This window comes from Trichosurus vulpecula, chromosome 3, assembly GCF_011100635.1.
Source record: "Trichosurus vulpecula isolate mTriVul1 chromosome 3, mTriVul1.pri, whole genome shotgun sequence".
In the NCBI taxonomy this organism is placed as follows: Eukaryota; Metazoa; Chordata; class Mammalia; order Diprotodontia; family Phalangeridae; genus Trichosurus; species Trichosurus vulpecula.
The window spans coordinates 198,470,331-198,497,319 of NC_050575.1; the positions used below are offsets into that span (position 1 = coordinate 198,470,331).

Sequence of the window (26,989 nt, forward strand, 5' to 3'; positions counted from 1 at the left end):
AGGAAAGAAAAAAAAAGGTAGTCTTATTTTGTGGATGAAACTAAATATGAGTGTGGCTATATCCATGTGAGAGTAATCAAATGCAGCACTGTCAGTGACAATAAATATGTGACAAGAGAAATCCTTTAAGTCTGGACGGAATGTAAAACCCATGAAAGGGAACAGTAAAAATAAGGCTGAGAAGGTATGTAGGAGTCACAATGGCTTTAAATGTCAGGCTAATGAATTTACATTTTATTCTATGGGCAATGAGAAAATCATGAAATGTTTTTGGGCATGGGAATGTTGAGTAATCTGTGCCTTGTGATGATCACTATAGCAGCTGAGTGAACTAGAGTGGTGGCCACGTGACTGAGTGAATAGAAGTGAGACATACAGTGGAGGTAAGTTTGATAAGTGATGGCAGCTGACAGGACAATGGAAAATAAAGGTGAGAGAAGGGTCAAGGATGATTTGAGGTTCAAAACCATGACTGGGAAGAATGGTAATGGTAATGCTAACAAAAACAAGGATCTGGTTTAGGGGGTAAGATAATGAGTTCTGTATGCTTTCAAGACATTCAAGAGGAGATATATAGCTGGAGATTAGTAATGTGTGACTAGAGCTCAGGAGTGAGATGAGGGGTATAAACAAACAAACAAATAAATGAGAGTCAGCTGTATATGGATGATACTTCGAATCCGTGGAAGTGGATGGTATTGTTAGGTGGAAAGAGAAGAAAAGAAGGTTCAGTACAGAGCCTTGGGGAATACTCATGACAATAGGATGGATGATGTTCCTAACAGTCACATTAGCTGAGAAAGAAGAGAATATCCAAAAAGATAGAGTAGTTGATAGCAACAACAACGAGAGAGAGAGAGAGAGAGAGAGAGAGAGAGAGAGAGAGAGAGAGAGAGAGAGTGAGAGAAAGATGTCTAGGAGGATGAGGCCTGAGAGAAGGCTGGTTTGGATTTTAACAGTTAAGAAATAACTAGTAACCTTGTGGTGGAGCCAGAAGCCAGACTGGAAAAGGACTGAGTAGGGATTATTAGGTGGAAAGGAAGAGAAGGCAGCAAATATAGAGAATTCATTCTAGGAATCTCACAGTGAAAAGGAAATGAGATTTAAGATGACAGACTGAGGGAAAGGCAGTCGTGTGAAGATTAAAGACCTCGGCATGTTTTGAGGGGTGGAGGAAGAGTTAATATACAAGGGTAGACCAAAGATCAGAGAGGGGATGATAACTGGGATCAAACTCATGGAAGAGATGGGAGGGGATGGGATCAAGGCACAGAGAGAGGGCTTGGCCTAGGCTAAAAGGGCCGACTTTTCTTCAGAGGTGGGGTGAAGGAGGAAAGGCTAAGGGAAGGATTCCAATAAAGCACAGCAGAAGAGGGTACTCAAAGCAGATGGCCTCTACTTCCTCAGTAAAGTGGGAGATAAGGACATTTGTTGAGAATAATAAAGGGGAAGGGAGGTATTGGAACATGAGGAAGCAAGGTTTGAAATAGTCCCAGAAGGGAGGAGTGTTGAGAATCAACATAGGAGAACACAAATTTTGCAATGCAGCACTGAAGGCCCAGTTGATATTAGAGAATATAAATTTGTAAGCCATCTAGCCAGCGTGGTGGTGTGCCTACCTTAAGCATTATTGGGCTTAGGATTATGAAAAGTGAAAGCAGATGGAGAAGGTGTTGAGGGCATGAGGGTTTGAAAGGGAGTAAAATACAAAAAGACTAGACAGGCTAGAAGGTGCCAGGTTTTGAAGAGTTTTAAATGACAGAGAACTTTATACAGGGCATCTTTAAGTTAAGGCTTAAAACTCCACTAAGAGTCTTGGGACACCTCATATTTAATCATGTAACAGGGAGCCACTATAGTTTATTTAGCAGGGAGATGATATGCAGAGACCCTTTAATATTAGGCTAATGAATCTTCATTTTATCTTATGGACAACGAGGAATCATTTTGCCCTTTAAGAAAATCACTTTGGCAGCTGGATAGAGGATAGGTTGGATTAGGGGCACCAGTTGAGAAGGTTATTGCAACAGTGAGGTAAGAGGCGATGAGGGCCTGTACTAGATTAGTTAGTGGCTGTGTGAGTGAAGAGAAGGAGACCTATTTGAGATGTTGTGAAGGCAGAAATGATGAAATCCAAGAGTGGATATGTGGGGTGAATGTGAATGAAGAACCAAGGATGATACCAAGGTTGTGAGTCTGGCTTATCAGGAAGATGGTGGTACCCTAGACAGTAATCAGAAGATTGGAAGAGGGCCTGTTGGAAGTGCAACCCATACAAAAAGGAACTCCCCTTTAATAACATGAAGTTTATATACACAGATGGAATGAACTCCAGAGGAAGAGATATCGTTGAGTAATAGTGGCAGTGGAAGGCTTTGGCAGTGGTAGTGGGAAGTAAAGAGTATCCCGAAAATTCCCTTTGGCCCAACGCATCAAAGGACACAAGAAAAGAAGCAATCAGCACTGAAGAGGGCTGTCAGGGTGGCACTATCTCCTGGAGAATAGTTTCCATAAGCATACTATGAAACATGTGGAAAGAAGAGACCAAGTATGAAAGGAGTTTTGTTAATGATTGAAATGAGATTCTAGCATGAGGGAAGGTAGGACAGAGGAGTAAAGGCGAATGATATGACATGCTAGACAGAGACAAGATTATGGAAAAAAGTAGCAGAGAAAAGACATTTCACCCAGGGAGATGAGTACTTAAATCATGGTTAATAGGGTAATCAAAGAAACAAATTTGATATTGATTGGCACCAACTGGTGGGGGGTCTCTACTTTTGATCATAATGGAGGGTGGTAGTATAGTGTTCCATCTACAATAATGAAAGGAGTGGTGATGGCAAGGAGTTTAATCTGAATGTCTGAGTTCCTAGGGAATGGTCTGAATTTACATATGGCCCCATTTCAGTAGTTACATCCCAAGATGTTAGGAGAAGAGGCATACCCAGAAGACATTCCATGAGGGGAACATGTCTGAGGCACTGATTAGGGGGTGATGCTAGGTCTTTTCCTGAGGTCCCAATATTTCTGTCTCTAGGTCTAGTATATGAGGTCCAACCTAAGGTCAGAACTAAGCCTTTGCTTAAGAGAAAGCATTTGACAGCAAACAGAATGCTACAAAGAACATTTACATAAAATCATATGATATCCTACAAGAAGTGTTCAAGTGGAAAGATACAGGTCCTCTCAGTAGAACAAGTGGTATCTCCTAGTTCTTTTCCCCATCGTGATATATTTTCATACAACTTAATGTCAATCAATAAGTAAATATTTATGAAGTGCCTACTATGTGCCAGGCACCGTGCTAAGCTATGAGGATGAAAAAGAGGAAAAGGTCAGTCCCTCCTCTTGAAGAGCTTACAATCTGATGGGGAAGACAACATGTAAATATATACACAGCAAGCTATATGTAAGATAAATAGGAAATAATTAATAGAGGGAAGGCACTGGAATTAAGAGGGATTGGGGAAGGCTTCCTGCAGAAAATGGGATTTTGGTTGAGCCTGAAAGGAAGCCAGAGAGGTCATTACTGGAGTGGAGGAGAGAGAGAGCATTCTAGATATGAGGGACAGCAGGAGAAACTGTCTGGAGTGGAGAGGTGGAGTGTCTTGTCTGTGGAACAGCCAGGAGGCCAGTGCCACTGGATCAAAGAGTACATGTCAGAGAGTAAAGTATAAGAAGACTGGAAGGACAGGAGGAGGCTAGCTTATAAAAGGCTTTGAATGCCACACCGAGCTTTTTGTATTTGTTCCTGAAGGTGAAAGGAAGCCAATGGAGTTTACTGTGTATCCGAGTCACATGTTAGGACCCGTGCTTTAGGAAAATCACCTTAGTGGCTGAATGGAGGATGGAATGAAGTGGGGAGAGACTTGAGGCAGGAAAACTCACCAGCAGGCTATTCCAACAGTTCAGGTGTGAGGTGATGATGGGCTGTACCAGGGTGGTGGCAGTATTAGAAAGAGGGAGTATTTGAGAAATGCTACAAAGGTGAAATCAACTGATCTTGGCAAAAACATGGATATGAGGAGTGAGCCTGAGGGGGCTGGGAGAATGGTATCACCCTTTACAGTAATGGGAAAGATAGGAAGGAGGGGAGGGTTTTGGGGGTGGGGGAAGATGATGAGTTCTATTTTGGACATGTTGACTTTAAGATGTCTATTGGACAACTAATTCAAGATGTCTAAAAGTGAACTGATAATTAATTTATGAAATTATGCAACAGAGTAGGCGTGCCTGGTTCTGTGGGTGCTGTTAGGAAAGACACTGATGGCAGCAGGGAGTGAGGCTGCAAAAACACAGACAGTGTAGGATAAAATGGCACAGAAAATACAGAGACAAGTAGTGAAGGAGGGGAAGGTGGTAGAGAGGCAAACAGCATGGCGATGAGGGTGAAGGAAGACATGTAATGATAGGGAAGAGGATGGAGAGGCACAGATAATCATTTATATAACCATGGATTACACCTGGAAGCAACTGGTAGCATGGATCTGATGGAGATGGAAGAGCACTTACGGCAGCCAGGAGTTTGAGGTCTCAATTTGTATAGGGTTTTTGCGGAAGACACACTAAATCTTATCTGTTCCACCTTGGAGTTATTTTATTAACACATCCAAATCATTTCAAAGTTGTCAGTAAAACTTTAAAGTTAACATGTCTACATCATATCAAAATGATCAGCACCATTGGTGATCTGCTAGTCTTTACTACTGAAAATTGGAATTTGTCTGAGATTTACATATCATAGGACCAAAAGGTCCTGACAACAAAGCCTAGATGGCTTCTTGATTTAACAAATGTACCAGGATGCAATTTTTGGTTAATATATGATATAATTTGTAAATTTTGCTCCTTTGATCTTTAGGACACTTTGTACATGACTTCTAGACTCCCCTTTGCAATCTTCCATCCTGCTATTGCCACCTTAAACTGGTTACTTATAAACTCACTATACTGACTATAAGGGGGGACTGTCAGGGGGACCAGAACAAGATACAATTTTAACATAGAAAGGCATCTGGAGTTGTGAGATTTGGGGGTGGCAGAGAGATTAGGGCAGGATACATAGACTTGACAATCATCAACATAGAGATGGTATTCCATGGGTGCTGATAAGATCAGTAAGAGAAGTAGTATAGAGGAAGAAGAGAAGGCCCAGGACAGAACCCTGAGGGGCACCTACGATTAGAGGGTGTGATCTGGAGGAGAATCTAGCAAAGGAGACAGAGAAAAGGCAATCAGATAGGTAGGAGGAAAACCAGAAGAGACTGGTGTCCCGAAAACCTAGAGGGAAGAGAGTATCAAGGAGGAGAGAGTGATCCACAGTGTCAGAGGCCACAGAGAGGTCAAGGAGAATGAAAAGGACCATCAAACTCAGATGACACTTGCTGAGCTACTCATGATTATCTTTATATAACAGTTTTCCAGCAATCTTAAAGTTCTGAAAGGATAAGGTTAGCAAAACACAAAAAGGAGGGCACCTTACTATTTTCAAAGGAAAAAAAACCCCAGGAAACAAGTAACGAATTAATGGAACTATATACTGATCGAGCTTTGAGCAGAGACGATGTGGATAAGACATAAATGAAGCTGCACCTGAGGCAGTATAGTGGAAAGAACATGGCTATTCACTTGACTATGGACAAGTAACAATTCCTCTCGGCTTCAGTTTCCTTATCTGTAAAACAAGGATTACAACAGCTGAACTACCAACTTCTCAGAGTTGTGAAATCATTTTTTTAACTCAAAACGTCTCATGTTTTATTAATTATCTTCATTGCTTATTATTTTTAGCTCAGAGAAGCAGCTGTGGTGTGGAATAAAAAGGCCGCTGGATTTAGAATCAGAAGACCTGAGTCTGAATTTCATCTCCGTTTTTTACCAGCTAGGTCATCATCATTTATTGAAAAGGCTATCTAAGCAAATTAAACACGGCAACTTCTCAGGATATGATTTTTCTATCTAGCCATTTGAATGAAGGATTGATGCGAATGCTGAACCAAAATAGCTACGAAGGGGAACCGATATGGCACATGACTTTTAAATACTGAATTGAGTTTATATAATGACCTCAAATTAAAAACAATAAGGTAGGCTGATGTGCATAAACACTGATGACTATTGCCATGTTACCAAAGCAAATTTGTATCACAGAGGTAGCAACCAAGAAGGAAAAGACGTGTGTGTGTGTGTGTGTGTGTGTGTGTGTGTGTGTGTGTGTGTGATGGAACTAAAGATAAAGTGAGAACAGTTTCTGCTACTTTACCATTCCTGGGAAGATTTTCTTAGTAAAACACAATGAAAGATGGAGAGATACATTCTAATAAATATTTTTGTAATACACTTTATTGATAAAATTCTTGTTACTTTCAAAACAATTTTCCCTCCATAATATCTTTTCATAAAAATGGTTAAGCAAAATTAATGGAATGATTTTGACTGACTACACCTCACTTTCCATTTTCCTAGTTCACTGTTTAGCAGAAACGTGTATTAAAAATTTTTTTTTAATAATGTAGAACCAACATTATCCATTCTCCTTGCCCCAAGTTTTGTTGGCTTCATTTACATTGTTGTAGTCATTATATATTCTCTTGGTTCTGCTTTTTTCCTTTCTCATCAGTTCATTTATCTTCCCATGCTTTCATGAATTCTTCACAAGTATGGCATTATGATATCATATCATTTAATATAATTTGTTCAGTCATTCCTCAAATGCTAGACAGTTTGTTTACAGCCTTTTACCATATAGTAGCAAATATTCTACTTGAATCTTCAGCGAGATGGGTAATTCAACATATCTAAGACTCTTAAATTATTTTAGTTAAAATCCAAGAGGGCAATTGGCAAACTGAAATGTGATTTCCATACTAAATATTTCTGAAAATCCTAACTTTTAATTAGTCTTGATCTGAGCTTGCTATTAATGATTGTTTCAAAGTAATAGCTGGAAGTATATCTTAAGGACTTAATATTTTTCTAACTTGATCAAAAAGCAGAATAGGGGCTTTTAATTCAAAGTACTTATAGCACATTTGAAATTTCTAATTTTCCCCTCTTCTGTTTTGGGGCTTGACAAATAAAACTTAAGACACATAGAAAAATTTCCTGAGAAAAGGAATTCTTTCAAGGACCAACAATTGTTCAAGCAAAAAACAAAAACAAAAAAACCGTTATTCAACAAATAAATACTTTACTTAAGGTGAACAGAAGCAAAGATTAAAACCACACATTATCAAGAGGCACACTCCTTATGAATTCTCAGTATTCTGCTGTTATCTGCTGTCAGTGTTAAAATTTCTACTATTTCAGTTTTTTGGGGGGTACTTTTCTTCCATTGCTCTAGCTTTTCAGGACTCTTTTCTCCTAAAGGTCATATTTAAGTTACTACTCCCACTGTTATCACCACAGCAGGTTGCTGCCGGCTGAACTGTTAAGTCCATAGGGCCAACATCTCAAAGAAAAATTGGGGTCTCAAGGAAGTGACTGCATTTGAGAATGTATCTAGACACTGTCTCCTTAGCCCTAGAGCCATGGTAGTTCCATCAGTCTTTGCTGCTCTCCAGCTTAGCTCATCTTGGGTTTTTGGGCTCTCAAGTCAGAGAACTGTAGATAGCAGAGAACCTGAAGACAGATCCAGGTACTAATTAACTTTAACCCTACCTAGTCAGGATGTAAACCAAGACCATTTCACTGAAATGCATGGAAAGAACGAACTGCAGATCAAAATACCGAAAACAAATTATATATACAATAATTAGGGAATGGCTGAATAAATTAAGGTTTAATAATAAGACATTAAGGCATCATGGAAATGATAAGTATGAAATGATGAGATATAGCAACAGACTAGGATATATGAGATAAGCAAGAGTAAGGAGTCAAAGGGGACACTGAGGTTGCAAATCTGGGTGACTAGAGTAGATAGCAGTGCCCTTAAGAGTGACAGGCTAGTTCAAAAGACGGAAGGATTTCCAGGGAAAGATAATGATTCTGTTTTGGACATATTGAGTTTGAGCTGTACATGGCATATCTAGCTTGAGATATCAAAAAAGTGATACGAGACTGAGCTGAGGAAAGAGATTGGGTCTGGGTATACAGATGTGGGAATCATCTGCATAGGGATCATTGAATCATGTAAATTGATGAGATCATCAAGTGAGACAGTATAGAGGGAAAAGAGGGCTTGGGATAAAACTGTGGGGGGGACACCCCATTTAGTGGACATAATCTGGAGGAGTATCCAAAGAGAAAATGAGAAGGAGAAGTCAGAAAAGAAGAGAACACTATCAGAAAAAAAGAGAGAGAAGACAGTATGCAAGAGAAAAAGGCGAATGACAGCACGAAAGACTGCAAAGAAATCAAGAAGGATCAGGAATGAGAAAATGTCATTAGATTTTGTCAGATAAGAGATCACTGGCAATTTTGGAGAGCAGTTTCAGTTGAACGATGAGGTCAAAGGCAATATTGCAGAAGGTTTAGAATGGAGTGAGAGGAAAAGAAGTGGAGGCAGAGAGCATAGATCATTTTCTTAAGTAGTTTAGCCAAGAAAGGGAAGCAAGATAGAGGACAATGGCTATCAGGGACACTAGTAACAGGTTTAAGAATGACAGAGATATGGTCTTGTCTGTAGGTGTCAGGGAAGGAGCCACTACCCAGGAAGAGACTGAACATTAGAGAAAGAATAGGGATGAGAGTAAGGATGACAATCTGCAGGAAAAGATGGAAGGGGATGAAATTTCTATATAAAATACAAGTGTACACACACACACGCAATGTTTCAGAATTGACTGAGCCCAAAGATTTAAAAAGTTTATGTTCCAGTGAATAACTATGGTAGCAACAAGCTTTATGGTTACATATGCACGTCCATTGCAGAAGAGAAGTGAAATCCATACTTACGGATCCCTTTTCCATTACTCTGTTAAGCATGACAACTCCCCGGCTTTTCTGTTCCCAAACCATCTCCCAAAAGTGACCACATGTGTTAGGCAGAGGGCCCTGTGTAAAGATAAAGACTTGAAAATTTAATTTCATCTCTGAAAATTAACAATTGCTATTTAAAAATAAGACACTTTTCTCAATGATTTTGATACAGCACTATCCAGAAATAGAGACAAATTCGCACAGAATTCAATATCTGTAATTCTATTTCTATTTTTAGTAATACAGAGAAAACATTTCTTTTGATTTACTGTTTGTAAATACCAGCTGGTAGTGACTGTGTTCAACAGGATCACCCTTAAGGGTATATGGGGACCGGGATAGTGTGGGGGTGGTAGGGCTCTGGGTATTTTTACCAAGACGAAATGTAACAAAAATAGATAATCTTGATCAGTGAAACCAAGCCTATATTTTAGGCCTCCATAAACACCAGCATTTATTATCTATTATGTACCAAGTACTGATGATGATAGTAATAGCTAGCATGTACAAATATTATCTCATTTGATCCTCACAACAACACTGGGAGGTAGGTGCTATTATTATCCCCATTTTACAGTTGAGGAAACTGAGGCAAACAGGTTAAAGTGACCTGCCCAGCTGGGAACAGAAAGCACATGTGGCTAAATTTGAACTCAGGTCTTGCATATCCACCTAGCTGCCTCACTGAGGATTATACTGAGGATACAAATACAAAATGGCAGATGTGTTGCAGAGAGAAAACAGTCTGAAGAGGAGATCACAAAAGGATAATATGGAACCTTTACCACATTAAAAGGGGTGAAAATGGATTTCAGGGCAGCAGGGAAAGAGGAGAAAACACAGTTATTGTCTATAAGCAGCTAATCTCACCCCAATTGCTCTGGTAATGACAGACAAGCAGGGAGGGTGAGTTATAAGCTTCATGCCCTTTTTGAGTGCTAGCTGGTAACACTAGCTCCTAGTGCCTACAGCAGTACAAGACCCCTGCAAGGCACAGGGCTGAGGTAATCTACACAATTTTCTGTACTGTGAGACTTGGCTTTGGGCCCAAGAGAGTATATGTGTAGCCTAACATAGGCTTCAGATAGGCTCCAATACTTTAAGAGAAGTTTATTATATTAGAACCTTTATCCAAAACCCATTTTTTTCTATCTACTCTCCTTCTTCAGTTCTCCAATCTGATGTACGCATCCCTATTATTCTATTGAAGTTACTTTCCTGAATATTAATGACCTCCTTCCTTCTTGCCAAACTGAATTTCATTTTTTCCCTTTTCATTCTCTTGGAGTTTTCTCTTGTATTTGATGCTGCTGACCAACAAATTCTTAAAACTCTTTTCCCTTGACTTTATAACCGTATACTATCCTGTTTCCTCTTTTCTCTGACTGCTCATTTCTTCTGCTTGTTCCCTCATAGCGGGTATTGCCTAATGGTCAGTTTTCAGAAATGGCATCTATTTTCCACCCTAAGGATTTTAAGGCCAACTGCACTTAAGACTTAAGAGATCAGTGGAATGAAGTTAGACTGCAAGAGATTGATAAGTGAATCGGCAATGAGGAAAATGGAGGCAGCAAGTTCAGGCAATTCTTCCTAGGAGTTCAGCAATGAAAGGGAAGAGAGCTACAAGACAACTGCTTGAGGAGATAGCAGAGTTGATTAAAAGTTTAGGCATAAGGGAGCAGTTGGCATGTTTAAGGTCCAATAATGAGTCAGTAAATAAGGAGTTCTCAAGAGACAGGGATGGGATCAAAGATGGGATTAGAAGGGTTAGCCCTGACAAAGAAAGAGCCACCTCTTCTTCAGAGACTAAAGGCGAAAAAGAGAAGAGTAAAGATGCAGTGTATTCTTAGGTGGGGACAAGAGGCAATGTTATCTACTCAGAGACAGGAGTGTGGGTGGTACTAGGAGCCTGAAGGCAGAGATTTCAAATAGCTGCTACAAGCATGTGATAGCTTGTCAATCAAGGAAGAAAAAAAGGACTACAATGCAACAATGAAGGCCCAGATGAAATGAGAACATTATATCATACTGGACCCAGCTGTGTTCAATTGTATGCACGTATTTGTGTGACCTCAAGTGGCATTCAGCAGCACAGGCATAGAAGTGATGAAGGGAGATGGTCCATGAGTAAGAAATGACAGAGATGAAGTAGGAAGGACAAAGGAGCAAAGGATTCAAAGGTGAACATGCATAGTCACACTAGTTGCTATCAGGTCAAGCAACACTTTGAAGGAAAGAGAATGAGGCCAGAGTACAGAGCAATGGAGGAACTAAAGGTTATGATGGACAAACGGGTTAAGATGAGTGAGGTAGGAGATGGTAGAAAAGCAGATTTGATGAGGAAGGAATTTCAGGTTGTAGAAAGTGGTACAGTTTGAATGGTGATGAAATCTAAGGTATAACCAGCCTGTGGATGGCTCCTATGGAGTGAAAATGCATGTCACGGAAGTTGGAGGTTGAGTAACTAAGAATCTGAGGGTGTTGAGAGAATATCAAGGTGAACTGTGAAATTCTCAAGTGTGAGATCAGGGGTCAGTGGGCAGTAATAATAATGATGAGAGCATTTATGTAGTGCTCTATACATGTCATCTCATTTGATAGAAGATAACTGAGCCAAGTACTGATTTCTATTTAAGGGACGGAGAATAACCTGGAAGCCAGAAGACGACAGCAAGAAAAGATATGGATAGGATGATGTAAAGTGACGGAGGGAACCTGAGAGGAGGAGAATACAAAGAGATGCTAGCAAAGGGAAAATATGTCAACTTCTATAGGCCCATGACTCTGGGGACATGAGAGAGGAGGAATTGACACCAGAGCTAGCGGCCAAGTGTGAGTCGTCTTCTAGACAGAAAGTACAGTTTGCATGAGGGCAAGAAGAGGGAAAGAATTTAAGAAGGTTGGGTAAATTTTAGTGAGTATTCCTTTCATATGTGGACTAGATGGCCACTGAGATTCCTCCCAATTCTCAAGTTCTGTGAGGTTCCATGAAGGTATCTAGGATGAAGGAGTATTTGTTAATCAAGAGGAGGGATTCTAGTGGAAGGAGAGGACAAAGGAGGAAAATTCAAATAATTATAATACAAGAGAGAGTTGGGTAAGTATCAAAGAGTGAGAAAAGGTCCAGGTAGTATTGGGAGAAATTTGAGAAGGGACAGAGAAATGACCACAGTTACCTTTACAGTAAGACTACACAGAAAGTAAAAGGAAGCTCTCTATTTGGAAGGGACTAATTCACGAAGACATTATCACACATAAGCATTATTAATTTAAAAAATGTATTATGTGCCTACTGTACAAACAGAATACTGTTAGATAATGAGGAAGATATAAAGTTGAGGCATAATTCTGATCCTATGGAACTTAAAGAGTATAGTAAGGGAAAAAGCTCCAAAAGAGATGCTTATAACACATAATATTACATAGCAAGTGGACTGGAAGGACATAAAATAAAGTGCCATATGTAATCGAAGAGGGGTGGCTATTATTAGCTGAGACAAAGGGTGGACAGAAAAGAGGGGAAAAATTCACCTAGAGTAACTGGTATTTGAATTAGGTTTTAAAAAGATGGGTAGGTGTTCAAGAACTGAAGCTGGGGACAGAGGACACTCTGCACAGGGAAGTGCATAGACAAAGGAGTCATGACAGTACACATCTGGAGGAAGAGAAGAGAATGAACACACTAAGCAGAGGGAATGATCAATAAAGCAAGGCCTAGAAGAGGCAGGAGGGAATAGAATCAAGGGAATCTCTTCTGTTACTGGATAGATGGTGAGGAGAAAAAAAGAGTAGTGAATCTGAGGCATTTTGGCTTCAATCTTCTTAGTTTTCACTATCTTCATTCTAAAAGGAATCTACAATCTCCACTAATCAACCATTTCTGCCTTCTGTCCAAGGGATAACCTATTCCTCCCAGCTCACTTCTCAAGTTTCTACTGCTCCAAACTCCTGTCCAGATGTCTTTTTCTAGGGACGAGCCCTATCTTACTGCCATTATTCATCTTTTCTGTCATTCCTATCCAGCTAATCCTAAAACCATTCTTTTTTTTTAATTAAGATTTTTTATTTTTAGTTTACAACACTCAGTTCCATATGATTTTGAGTTCCAGATTTTCTCCTCCCCCCTAAATTATTCTTATCCATCTCTTCCATTCCTACTTCTAAATAGCTAAACGTTACTAAAGAAAGTCTGAATCCACTAAAAATGTATGCTATCTAACATCACCTGGGTCTGCCTCTTATTTTCCACAGCAGATTGAAACCATACAGAATGATCTTCAATTTTCTACTTCTACTCCTTCAAAAATCTCAATGTACCCACTCATTCTCTTCTACTTTTCTCTGCTCTCAGAGGAGACAGTAGCTCCCTTTGCCAAAGCTAGGTTCTTGTACCTATACTTCATCCCATTCTATCAATTGCCAATTTTTTCTCTCTCATGTACCATCTATTGCTTTCTCTCAACTGGCTCTTATCCTGCAATCTACAAACATGCTCAGTCTCTCTTACCCTACAATTTCCTTAGTCCTGCTATTTCCTCAACAGACAGGCCCACATTCTGACTTTACTTTCTCAATACTCACTTATTTTTCACCTCCCTGCAATGTGATTCCCATCCCCATGCTAATAAAACATCTCTCTTCATGGTTACTAATGACCTTCCTACCATTAAATTGAATGGACTTTTCTGTAGTCACCTTCCTCAACTTATTTGTTTAGCAGGTGAAACTTGGCCACTGAGCTCCTTCCTGACACCATTTCCCCTTAGCTTTTGTGGTAAAAAGCACTTTCATGACTCTCCTTTAACTTGTATGGCCACTGCCACCTATTTCCTTTGTTACTTCTTCCTCTTTAACATGGGCAAACCAAGGCTCTGATTTTGGTTTTCCTTCTTTTCTAAATACTCTCTCTTGGCCATCTTATTCCTATGGTTTCAATTACTTCTATTACAGATGACCTCTAAATCTATTTACTTTCAAACTCTCCTTAAAATTGGAGTTCCATACTTCAGCTGAGGTAAAGATGGTCAGGGTTACAGATGACATAGCATCTTAAGTGGCCTTGCAGGAAGGAATATGCTTCTGGATCTCTCTACCAATTTGTCTCATTGGTATGTCAAATTCAACATAACTAGAACTGAATTTACTGCTTCTTTGCCCCTTCTCAACTTTGTGTTAATTGTACCACCTTGCCACCCAGGCTCATAATCTCAAAATCCCCAGTGCGATGTGGTAGCATGAAAACAGAAATGAGTCTATCAACTGCAAACTCCTGTTAAGAATATTTCTATAATATCTCTTATACTCCATCCCCTTCCTTCCACTTGCACTAGTCCTTATCCCACTATTTATAACTGTTTCCCATTGGGTTTTCCTACCTTCCATCCAATTTCTTGAATCCATCCTTTATATTGTTGCTTAAATACTCTTCCTTTAAGCTTTAGTAGCTTAAAACTGCACTAAGACTTTTGGGACACCCTATATATGACATTTTTCCTCTTTAAGAATGTGAGCTCTCAAGACAATGGAGTCTACGCAGTATGTACCTTTTAAAAAATACTTGTTTAATGGGATTGCTAAATTAAATCAAGAACTTTGGAATGACAAATGTAATATAGTTACAAGGGCAAAAATTTCAAAGTCTATGCAACTTTACATGAGAATAAAACAAAGGGAGAAAAAATGGTATATTACAAAAAATGCTGGACTTCAGGGACCAAAGCTCTAATCCAGTTCCACTATTAACTTTGTTACTTTAGCCAAATCATTTTCCTTTTCTTGGTCTCAGTTAACTCTTTCACAAAATCATAAGGCTGTCTTAAGCTTTATAATCAAATTTCTCACGTTAATTATTACTTAATGCCACTACGCATATAGTATGGTTTTACGAGTTTTGTCTACAAGCTAGCTGGTTGTTGTCCTTTGTTTTCAAAGAGGACCAAAATGATATGTTGGGGTCAAGGTACAGCATGTCTGATTGTGGCTAATCAGAACAATATAAGCTTGGAAGGCTCTAGAAATAGGTCGGGCACAATTAGTCCATATAAACACTTAGTGTGGGGATGTCTCTAAATCTGTGCATCTCACATTTCCTTTGGCCTACTACAATTATGCTTTACTCATTTCAATGCTCTCTTCCAGAAAGAAGTACTGATTACCCAGGAAATTAATTATTTTTAATAAATGTCTAAAAAACCCAAACTGAAGTGAAACTTAAGGTGATTTCCAGTCAGAAAAAAAACATTAATGATGTTTTCATTAATATCACTTAAAAAATTTTAACAAAAATCTATTAAGCACTTACTTTGTGCAAGGTACTGTGCTAACTGCTTTACAAATATCTCATTTTCTCCTTACAACATCCCTGGGAGGTAGGTGCTAGTATAGCTTCATTTTATAGCTAAGGAAACTAATGCAAACAGGGTTAAGTGACTTGCCCAGGGTCACACAGCTAGTAGATGTCTGAGGCCCGATTTGAACTCAGGAGGCTTTCTGACTCAAAATCCTGGGCTCTAACTCGTGTCACTTGGATGCCCCTAGGCATCATGAACATTATATTCTAACACTAAGAATCATGGTAGAGCAGAGCTAGAAGTAACCTTAGGAATCATCTAGTTCAATTCCATAATTTTACTGATGATGAAATTCAGGCCCAGAATGATTAAAGAAAACAAGGGAAGTAAAAAAAAAAACAAAAAACAAATGGACAATGATTTTTCTACTATGTTTTCATTTATTACCTGAGTGAGAATATAGCTTCTTTGGGCCTCTTCCATTTTTATCAAACTAGCATTTATATAATCATTATCTTCATGGTGTAGCTTAATTCGACTATGATCAACTGTAAAGCAATCACAACACAAGAAAGTTAATTCAAGAAGAGTTAGAATACATAAGTAACACGTGTATACATAAAATACTTCACTAAACATTTATTAGATACCTACTAAGCAGAATACCTGGAGACAGAATGGTATAGGGGAAAGATCCTAGATTTGGAATCAAAGGCCTTGGGGTTAAATGCTGGCTTTGTCACTTAGTCTTTATATGATCTTGACCAAGTCACTCCACTCCTCTGGACCTATTTCTTCAACCGTAAAATGAAAGGGTTGGCCTAGAGACCTGCAGGGCTCCTTCTAGATCCCTGGAGTTCTTTTTCAGGAGCTCTGGTAAACTCAAGTTAGATGACTGGCCTTCCTCTAACCCCAATTAACTCTCTTCTTTTCAATGTTTAAGATCTGCTACTTGGCAAAGGAGAATGAAACTGGGATGACAGTGGTTCCATGAGATGAACTGTATTCTATGCAACATAACAGACTGGACCAAGAGTCAGGTGACCTATATGTGAATTTAGGCTCTCTTATTTTCTAACTTCACACCTCTGAATTTTAGCTTCCTTACCTGCAAGATAAAGAGTCAATACTTAAGTTCCCTACCCCTCAAGGTTATTAGGAGGAAAAGGTTTTTCTAGCTCTCTACATAATTTTCAGTAGTCTGGTATGGTACTGAATAAGTAAATTAATTTAGGTAGAATTGTCATTTTTGTTTTACTGGCTAACCATGAGCAATTAATAATTTTCTAATTGTTTATATCTGACTTAATTTGTGTTAAAAGTGTTTTGTAATTATGTTCATATGGTTTATCTTGGCAGGTAGATTCCCAAGTAGTTTATACTGTCTGCAGTTATTTTAAATGTAATTTCTCTTTCTAGCTTTGCTGCTAGATGACTTACGTGGGTTTATTTTATATTCTGCAACTCTGCTAAAGTTGTTCATTATTTTATCTAGTTTTTCAATTGATTCTCTGACACTTGGTTCTTGAAGATTATGCCCGTGAACTGCAGGCTCTCCCAAGTGACTAAGTATGTCTTTTGCTTTAGTTAAGTTCTGAAAGACTTCTCATCAGGTTAACTACAGGATGATGACCTTATAGACTAACCCTGTGGAAAGAGTACTCACAAAGGTAAAAAAAATTCACTGATTTATTAAAATTAAGTTGCACAGGACAAATTATCCGTTTGCAGCAAAAATGGACTGAGATGTGAGTAAATTTTTTCAAAAAGAAATCTTGGTACCCATTAATTCTAATACTTCCTCCCTCCCTCTTCTCATACTGAGGATAAAATAGCAACAGTAGAACTAAAATTGGTGAGGTAACAAATATGCTATGTGAAACTGTCATCCAAATTGGTAATAAAGTTTTTATTTAAGTACTTAAGGTTTAGTTGTCATCATCACTATTTACTTACTCCCCAGCTAGAAACCAGTTACTGCCCAACAACTTATTGGTACTAGTGCTACTATTACAGGCAAACAAATATACGGCAACTGCTATTGTCCTGAGCAGACCACTAAGCCCAGATTCAGGAAGACCTGAGTTCAAAACCACCTTCAGACACTTACTAGCTTGGTAACCTTGGGCAAATCACTTAACTTTTTAAGACTCAATTTCTTCATCTGTAAATTGGGAATAAAAATAGCACCTACCTCCCAGGGTTGCTGTGAGGATAAAATGAGACAACATTTGTGAAGTGTTCTGCAAATCTTAACTATATAAATACTAGTATTGTTGTTATTATTATATATAATATATTATTATATATTATTATTATTTTATATATATGTTATATGGATGTTAATAGATAAATATGTAGTGGATATCGACAATGTCTGATAACTTCTCTATCCAGTAATTACAGAGGAAAAAACTCAAAAAAGTGTGAAGCAGTGAGACAAATAACTAGGATATGAATACTTACAGGGACTGACATCTCTGTACCTGTTTCGATTTTTGTTTTTAGGAAGTTTGGCCACTTTACAGGGGAAGTCACTGGCTTCATGTCTAATATCCTACAAAAAAGAACAAATAATAGTGTTTGAAACCTCTGGCATTACATGAATTTTACACATACACAGAGACACACACACACACACACACACATACAGCATACTAAATAATTTTTTAAAAAACACTGCAATAAACTACAACTAAACTGGTTCATCTATTTGAAGTGCCTAGTTTTCTAGCTCAAAACCGCAGTTACTAAATTGGTCCACTCCCTACTGGGTATAGGAATGGTACTGTGATTCACTGGTATAATGATGAAAGTCTCTCTATCCATATAGGTCAGAACTTCCTCTGCAACTCAAAGAGTCGCCTGGAGCACAGAGAAGTTAAGTGAGTTACTCAGGGCCACATGGTCAGCATGTGACAGTCAGGACTTAAAACAACATCTTCCTGGCTTGGAGGCTATCTATCTATCCACTATGCCATTCTTTACAAGGTGTACACAAGAAAACCTCAACAACTGAACACTCCCTCTAAATAGATGGTAAACAGGTCCCAAGGTGTTGAATTGTTACAGAAAAAAGAAGAGCTTTATGGATTAATAAAACTGTTGAAAAATCTTTGTAAAGAATTGTCAGCACATATACAATTTCTTTGCCTACCTTGCTTGTTACTTACTCTACTTGGGCATAAAAATATAAGACACTGAGGAAAAAACTGTTTTTTGGATGTTTAGTGATAAACCACCCCAAAGACAATTTAATACCTTAAAAACAAGATGATGAATTATAAACAAAATTGGTGTGGTGATGTTATATAGTATATGTATCATTTACATGAAGGACTATACAAGGATCCAAAAAGAGAAGAGCTAGAAAGAACAGAAATTTAAATCTTAAAAACCAATAATGGTTTAAAACCATAATCCTATTTGGAAAAATAATTTGTAGAACAAAAGCCGTCTCTGATGCTAACATGATAAGCACAGAAATCAATAGTAATGGTTGGTAAGATGGTGGCTACGTCTGCTCTCAACTGGAGCATATTCTTCATACTAAGCGATTATCAGTGTAGCTAAGCCATTAGAATGACCATTTGCAAATCAAGACCTAAATTAAATTAAACAAACTACATGCAAAGCACTGAAAAAGTGCTACAGATAAAAAAGATAAATATGAAAGATCCTCTTTTCAAGGAACCGAAAATCTAACAGATGTAAAAACAGGTATGCAAATAACTACAATGCAAGGGAGAGTGATAAGGGCAAAGGAAAAATCTAGGTAGTGCTATGGGAAATAGCAGGGACGATCTGCAATGAAGCCATCATTGTGTTCTGTGAAACTGTTGTCATAATTTTTGAGAAAAAAGCATGATGACCATGATGTTGTCTTAGGCATAATAGGCACTTAATAAATGTTTATGGAATTGAATTACCACATTTAGGCAAAAATACTTTTATATAAAGTGCATAACTGTCACTTCAGAAAATTATAGAAAATTAGAGCTAGAAGTAACCTTCGAAGGCATTTAAAATCAGGCATTACAGGATCATTGAAATTTCATGAGTAATGAAGTAATCAGAAAATAATTTTTCCACTGACTTTTATTATTAATAAGACTAAGGAATTTTCAGCCTGTCAACATAGTTTACCACAAACAAACATTTAGAATATAAGGAATTTCAAAGTCTTATCAAATATGACAATTTTACTAAATGGCACTGTTTTACCTTTGTGCACTTTATTATAAAGGGACAAGGAAATTAAAATGTATGCTACTGTTGAATCTATATACATGTATACAAGAAATTTGTACATATATGTACAAAGCTGTCATGCTACCAATATATACAAACATTTACTGGTTCTGAGATTTTAATTTTAAAAGGTATAATCTGTCAGATTTTGAACACAGAAACAAAATCCACATGTTCATATTTCTTCCCTGAAATTATTTCTATAACAAAATATCTATATATGTTTGGAAGTAAAATTGAATTTTTAAAAATTCATGCTTATTTTGAACCTAACAAACACCAAATAAAATACGCATTTCCATACAGAAAAAGGACACTGTGTACAAAATTGCAGATCTCCATTACACACAGCTTCCTTTTCTTTTAAAATGGATTAAATCTAACCTGTAGCCTTCAAGCTGTTTGTCTGTGATTCTTTCTGACCTTCCTCTCTTCGGTGCTTTTTTAAAAAAAGATGTCCCAAAGACCCTTTTCTCTTTTGGGGGTGGGGGGGTGGTGGGAGTGACAGAGACTAACTTACCCTTTCCGATTTTGCCCTTCTACTCCTCTCCAAATGGGAAAAGAAAAACAAACCCCATGTAACAAAAGCACATAGAGTCAAGCAAAACAAATGTCCACATATGCTCTGTTTGAAGATACACATCTTATTCTAAGACTTGAGTACAACACTTCTCTGTTAAGAGGATAGCATGGTGAAGTCTAATTATTCAAGCTACTATGACTTCAACTTCATGCTGAGAACATATGGTTATTGGTCCAGGACTGAACCAAGAAAATGAAAAAGAAATGTCAAGGTAAAAGTTAAACTGTGAAAAACTACCCTTTTCTTTCACCAAACCTCTAACTCCCCCTGTTAAAAAAAATCCTGAAAAGTTTTAGGATTATTAATCTGTAACTCAATACCACGTAATCTTGCAGGCAAATCTGGCACATTTAGAAATTTTAAAAAGGGGTACTGAAACAAAACCAGTATTCTTACTTTTCCACATTTCCTTATTGTTTTTAGTTTCTACCTTCTACTCTTGCTAAAGGTTTCAGAAACAAAACAGGAAAAGCAAATGGATAACATTCTAAATTTATATGTGCTATAAAGAGACAATCTATTAATGGTCCAACTGGGATTCCACCTCTTTTCTTATGCTTCCTACCGTAAGAGATCTTGAAATATGCCATGCTATGTGGTTTAGAACTTCTTCAATATATTTTTAACTTGCATTACAATTTGCTTTATGGTCTTTAATCCCTCTCTACTACCCTATAAGCTCTTTGAGACTTGTATTCTCAGCAGTGTACTGCATGTCATTTAATAAACTTTTCTTAAATTACTGTCCTTTGAGTTTTATGACTGTTTAAAATATAAAAATACTCTATAACTGCTAAATGGGCAAAATGATCCCAACTGTGTCTATGCTTAATTTTTTTCTTGTCTTATAAATTGGCTGACCCCAAATTATGATTTTGCTGTGAAAGAGACATAAACCTATCTGATAAAAGCCTAAATAAAAATAAATGACTCAGAAATGAAACTCAATAACAGAGTTTGCTGAGGAAGAAACCTTAGTGTACAAATTAGGAGGCCCCAAGCAGTAGCTAATCACAACAAGGAAAAATTTTAAATAGTGGATTAAAAAAATAAAGAGAAGATAACGGATGAACTTGCAATGATTACAAAGATGCTAGTTCAATTAGAGAACTCTGTTGACACAAAATATAAGAGCACTGGAGTGACCTAATCTTTGAAATTTATTATCTATCATTCAAATGTACCCAAATATAATTAAGTGATGAAGAAAGCCTAACATTTCAGACATATGATTACTTGTCATTGCTAGGTTTTTTGTTGGGGGGGGCGGGGTATGTAGAAAGAACAACCGAGTCTGGTAAAATGTTCATGTCTACTATACAGCAGCTCTAAAAATTTCTTAGTTTTAGTGTAAATCTATTCTCTGTGTGAACCCATTCTAAAAATCAGTGGAATATCTTACTGCCAAGATGGTGAGACACTTATTTGAAAGCTATCCAAATTAGCATGAAGATAAGTACATTGCAACTTTGACACTTACTAAATGACTGGTTAATAAGTCACATAACCTTTCAGGGTCTCCATCTCCTTATCTGTAAAAGTAAAAGGGGCCTGAACCATATGATCTCTACAGGTTCTTCCAGTTCTAATGCTCTTTATCATTACACAAATTTGTATCTACTCAAATGTTATGGATGTTTTTCTGAAAAGTAGCATGTAAAACAAATTCCTCTACCAAAATTCTTTTTTTCTTAATAATGTATTACAAAATTGAGCTATATTTCTCTAGAAAGTTTTGGTAACATGTAATTCACACATCTGTTAACTCTCCTCCTTCTCAATAATAAAAGCTTTTATGTCACATCTAAAAGGGACAACAGTTATTTTTGACATAAGATATTAATAGTTCTAAAGTATGTGCCAAAACAGGGGTTCCAAAGTAGGATTAGGGTTCTATTCATACATGACACACTAGTTTGAAGATCTGAGGAAAAAACAAGGCAAACCAAAGAGAATGTACTTGATTTAGCTCCTCTCACAGTGCTTTTCTTCTCAACATTCTGGGAACAAGCTATTTGCTAACTTTTATGGAACCTGCTGGATCTTAGAAATAAATGGGTTAATCTAGGCCTAAGACTCTTAAACTGAGGTCCACAGACCTCATGCCCCCAGCAATACTTGGATAAATTTCAGGGAGTATATGAACTTAGGGGGAAAAACCCCCAAACCCTACATCATTATTTTCACTAACTTCAAACTGAAATTTACCATTTCTTTCCATTATGAATGTATAAAAGAATCAAACTAAGCAATTGGAATGGGCTATAAAATAATTTTTCATTGTTAGGATTTTGGGGAAGCATAGTTTCTTATATGCTAGCCTGGAGCAAGGTTAAGAGATCATGGAGTTAAAAATTATAAAGAGAATGAAAAGAAGCATTTGAAATATACCATCTAGAAAAATAAAATTGCCAAAAAAAATCACAAACTTTTTTATTAGCACAGGAGATTAAAGTAGAGAAGACTATAGCTGTGTAAAAGAGTAGAATACGGATGCTCAATACTCATATATTTCAATGTGGAAACAGGTACTAAAATATTAGCAATAGCTCTGAGGAAAAAAACTATTGGGATTAGGATCATTTTGCAAAGGGAGACAAGTATTTTTTTTTTTACTTTAAAAAAATTTTTTTATTTAATTTATTTAATATATTTAGTTTTCAGCATTGATTTTCACCAGAGTTTGAATTAGTAATTTTCTCCGTTTCCACCCCCTCCACTCCAAGATGGTGTATATTCTGGTTGCCCTGTTCCCCAGTCAGCCCTCCCTTCTGTCACCCCACTCCCCTCCCGTCCCCTTTTCCCTTCCTTTCTTGTAGGGCAAGAAAAATTTCTACGCCCCATTGCCTGTGTATCTTATTTTCTAGTTGCATGCAAAAACTTTTTTGTTTTTGTTTTTGAACATCTGTTTTTAACACTTTGAATTCCAGATTCTCTCCCCTCTTCCCTTCCCACCCACTCTCCCTAATAAGTCACGCAATTCAACATAGGCCACATGCGTATCATTATGTAAAACCCTTCCACAATACTCATGTTGTGAAAGACTAACTATATTTTGCTCCTTCCTAACCTATCCCCCTTTATTGAATTTTCTCCCTTGACCCTGTCCCTTTTCGAAAGTGTTTGTTTTTGATTACCTCCTCCCCCATCTGCCCTCCCTTCTATCATCCCTCCTTTTTTATCTTCTTCCTCCTTCTTTCCTGTGGGGTAAGATATCCAATAGAGTGTGTATGGTATTCCCTCCTCAGGTCAAATCTGATGATAGCAAGATTCACTCATTCCCTCTCACCTGCCTCCTCTTCCCTTCCTACAGAACTGCTTTTTCTTGCAACTTTTACGTGAGATAATTTACCCCATTCTATCTCTCCCTTTCTCCCTCTCTTAATATATTCCTCCCTCATCCCTTAATTTTATTTTATTTTTTTTATATCATCCCTTCATATTCAATTCACCCTGTGCCCTCTGTCTCTCTCTCTCTCTATATATATACATACACACACACACACACACACACACATATATACACACACACACACACACACACACACACACACACACACACACACACATATATATGTATATATGCATATTCCCCTCAGCTACCCTAATACTAAGGTCTCATGAATCATACACATCATCTTTCCATGTAGGAATGTAAACAAAATGGTTCCACTTTAGTAAGTCCCTTATGGTTTCTTTTTCTTGTTCTTTTTCTTGATTCCCTTTTCATGCTTCTCTTGATTCTTGTGTTTGAAAGTCAAATTTTCTATTCAGCTCTGGTCTTTTCACTGAGAAAGCTTGAAAGTCTTCTATTTTATTGAAAATCCATATTTTGCCTTGGAGCATGATACTCAGTTTTGCTGGGTAGGTGATTCTTGGTTTTAATCCTAGCTCCATTGACCTCTGGAATATCGTATTCCAAGCCCTTCAGTCTCTTAATGTAGAAGCTGCTAGATCTTGTGTTATTCTGATTGTGTTTCCACAATACTCAAATTGTTTCTTTCTGGCTGCTTGCAGTATTTTCTCCTTGATCTGGGAGCTCTGGAATTTGGTGACAATATTCCTAGGAGTTTTCTTTTTGGGACCTATTTGAGGAGGTGATCTGTGGATTCTTTCAATTTCTATTTTACCCTCTGCTTCTAGAATATCAGGGCAGTTCTCCTTGATAATTTCTTGAAAGATGATCTCTAGGCTCTTTTTTTGATCATGGCTTTCAGGTAGTCCAATAATTTTTAAATTATCTCTCCTGGATCTATTTTCCAGGTCAGTGGTTTTTCCAATGAGATATTTCACATTGTCTTCCACTTTTTCATTCCTTTGGTTTTGTTTTATAATATCTTGATTTCTCATAAAGTCACTAGCTTCCACTTGCTCCAATCTCATTTTTAAGGTAGTATTTTCTTCAGTGGTCTTTTGGAGCTCCTTTTCCATTTGGCTAATTCTGCCTTTCAAGGCATTCTTCTCCTCATTGGCTTTTTGGAGCTCTTTTGCCATTTGGGTTAGTCTATTTTTTTCAGTATTTTTTGGGGTCTCCTTTAGCAGGTCATTGACTTGTTTTTCACGGTTTTCTTGCATCATTCTCATTTCTCATCCCAATTTTTCCTCTACTTCTCTAACTTGCTTTTCCAAATCCTTTTTGAGCTCTTCCATGGCCTGAGACCAGTTCATGTTTTTCTTGGAGGCTTTTGTTGTAGGCTCTTTGACTCTGTTGACTTCTTCTTGCTGTATGTTTTGGTCTTCTTTGTCACCAAAGAAAGATTCCAAAGTCTGAGACTGAATCTGAGTGTGTTTTCGCTGCCTGGCCATGTTCCCAGCCAACTTACTTGACCCTTGAGTTTTTCGGCGGGGTATGACTGCTTGTAGAGTAAAGAGTACTTTGTTCCAAGCTTGAGGGGATGCGCTGTTGTTTTCAGAGCCAGCTCTGCCACACCAGCACTCCTCCTTCCCCAAGAACCCCCAACCCGGACTGGACTCAGATCTTCAGCAGGCTCTTCACTCCTGCTCTGATCAGCCACTTAATTCCTCCCACCAGGTGGGCCTGGGGCCAGAAGCAACAGCAGCTGTAGTTCTGTAGCTAGGCCACCTCCACTGCCCCTAGGGCAGTGGCCAAACTGGGAACTCCTTCCACTTCTGCAGCTTTTCCCACTAACCTTCTCTGTTGTCTTTGGGGTTTGTGGGTTGAGAAGTCTGGTAACTGCCACAACTCACTGATTCAGGGCGCTAGGGCCCGTGCTGCCCAGCTCCCGGTCTGGTTGGCCCTGCCGCCGCCCCCACTGGGCTCTGCTCCGCTCCGCTCCCAGCTCTATGCTCAACAGACCTTACCCAGAGACCATCTAGGCTGTCCTGGGCTGGAGCCCTACTTCCCTCTGCTATTTTGTGGGTTCAATAGTTCTAGAATTTGTTCAGAGCCATTTTTATAGGTTTTTGGAAGGACTTGGCAGGGAGCTCACGCAAGTCCTTGCTTTCTAGCCACCATCTCGGCTCCGCCCCCGACATATTTTTTTACAGAGAAAAAGAAGTATCACTACTCTGATGGATCTACAATCTCACTGATGTAAGTACTTTCCCCACTGGTACAACCTGCAATTTATCTTTGCCTTCTCATCTTGTACAATTTTATATCTACTCCAATGTGTGCTCCAATACACTCTAGTGTGTAGTAGCCATGTGTTCTTGAACACATAGTACAGGCTCTGACAGTTTCTACCGGCCTAGGAAGTCCTTTTGCTTTTATATCATCTTCATTTCTGAATATACCTCTTTTACGTTCCCAGTGAACCATTCCTTACACAAAGAGTAAAAAACGAGGTGAAAAAGCAGCTCAACGAAGCTCACACACATCAACTTAGCTAGTATGACAGTACTTGAACTGTCCCATATCCATAATCCTCCACCTCTGTAAAGAGGGGAGGGATGTGCATTTCTCATTAACAGAAATAATCTCCTCCACCCCAATACACTATCCCTCTTCCAATCTCCCAGGTTAATAAAAGTGGCATTAATCTCAGCTCTTCATTATATCCCACCCAAACTGTGCTCCATAACATCACTCAAATCCAACTACCTTCTCTCCATTCACAAAACTCTATCACCTTAGTTTAGGCCCTCATTGCCTCTCACCTAGATCACTGATAGTCTAGATAATCAGTAATCTACCCTCCACATTGCCGCCAAGGTGATTTCTTTTAAGATCCTGACCTTGCCACTGCTCTATTCAATAAACTCTAGTTGTTACCTCTAGAGTCAAACAACTCTAACCTTTAAAACCCTTCACAAATTGCCCCCAATCTATCTGTAATTCTAGCCTCACTGAACATTACTCCCATCCCACACTCTGAGATCCTGGCAAACTAGCCTTTTCTCTGTTCCTCACATATGATTCCTGTCTTTGCACTCTGCACAGTCCTCTTGTACTCCTTCCTCACCTCACAGAACCATTCTCTTTCTTCAAGATACAATGCCAGAAGCACCTTCTACATGAAGCCTTCCCTGATCCCCTCAATGTCTCCTATCTCCAACTACCTGATATTAACTCCTTGTATTTACGTACTATCATAATAGCTAAGTTGGTGTGTGTTAGTTTGGTTGAACTGCTTTTTCACCTCTTTTTTTTACTCTGTATACAGTCATATCTCATTTTATTGCACTTCACAGATATTGCATTTTTTATAAACTGAAGGTCTGTGGGAACCCTGCGTCAAGCAAATCCACTGGTACCGTTTTTCCAATGCATGTGCTCACAACATGTCTGTCGCATTTTGGTAATTCTTGCAATATTTGCCTGTTATGGTGATCTGTGATTAGTGATTTTTGATGTTACTATTGTGTTTGTTCTGGGGCATCATGAACCATGCTCATGTCACATCAAACTTAACTGATAAATGTGTGTGTTCTGATTGCTCCACTGACAGGTAGTTTCCCATCTCTCTCCCTCCCTCTC

At 38.2% G+C, this 26,989-nt stretch overlaps 1 protein-coding gene across 1 annotated transcript in view; it reads right to left on the minus strand.

The window, feature by feature from the left end:
- The window catches only part of PTPN1 (protein tyrosine phosphatase non-receptor type 1), a 71,806-nt gene that overhangs the window by 11,961 nt on the left and 32,856 nt on the right, over nt 1–26,989 (minus strand). The window contains exons 2-4 of the mRNA XM_036750162.1: nt 17,682–17,772; nt 15,663–15,763; nt 8,902–9,000 (exon numbers count right to left, since the gene is read on the minus strand). Coding sequence (XP_036606057.1) covers nt 8,902–9,000; nt 15,663–15,763; nt 17,682–17,772 — 291 coding nt within the window. The remainder of the gene's footprint in view (nt 1–8,901; nt 9,001–15,662; nt 15,764–17,681; nt 17,773–26,989) is intronic.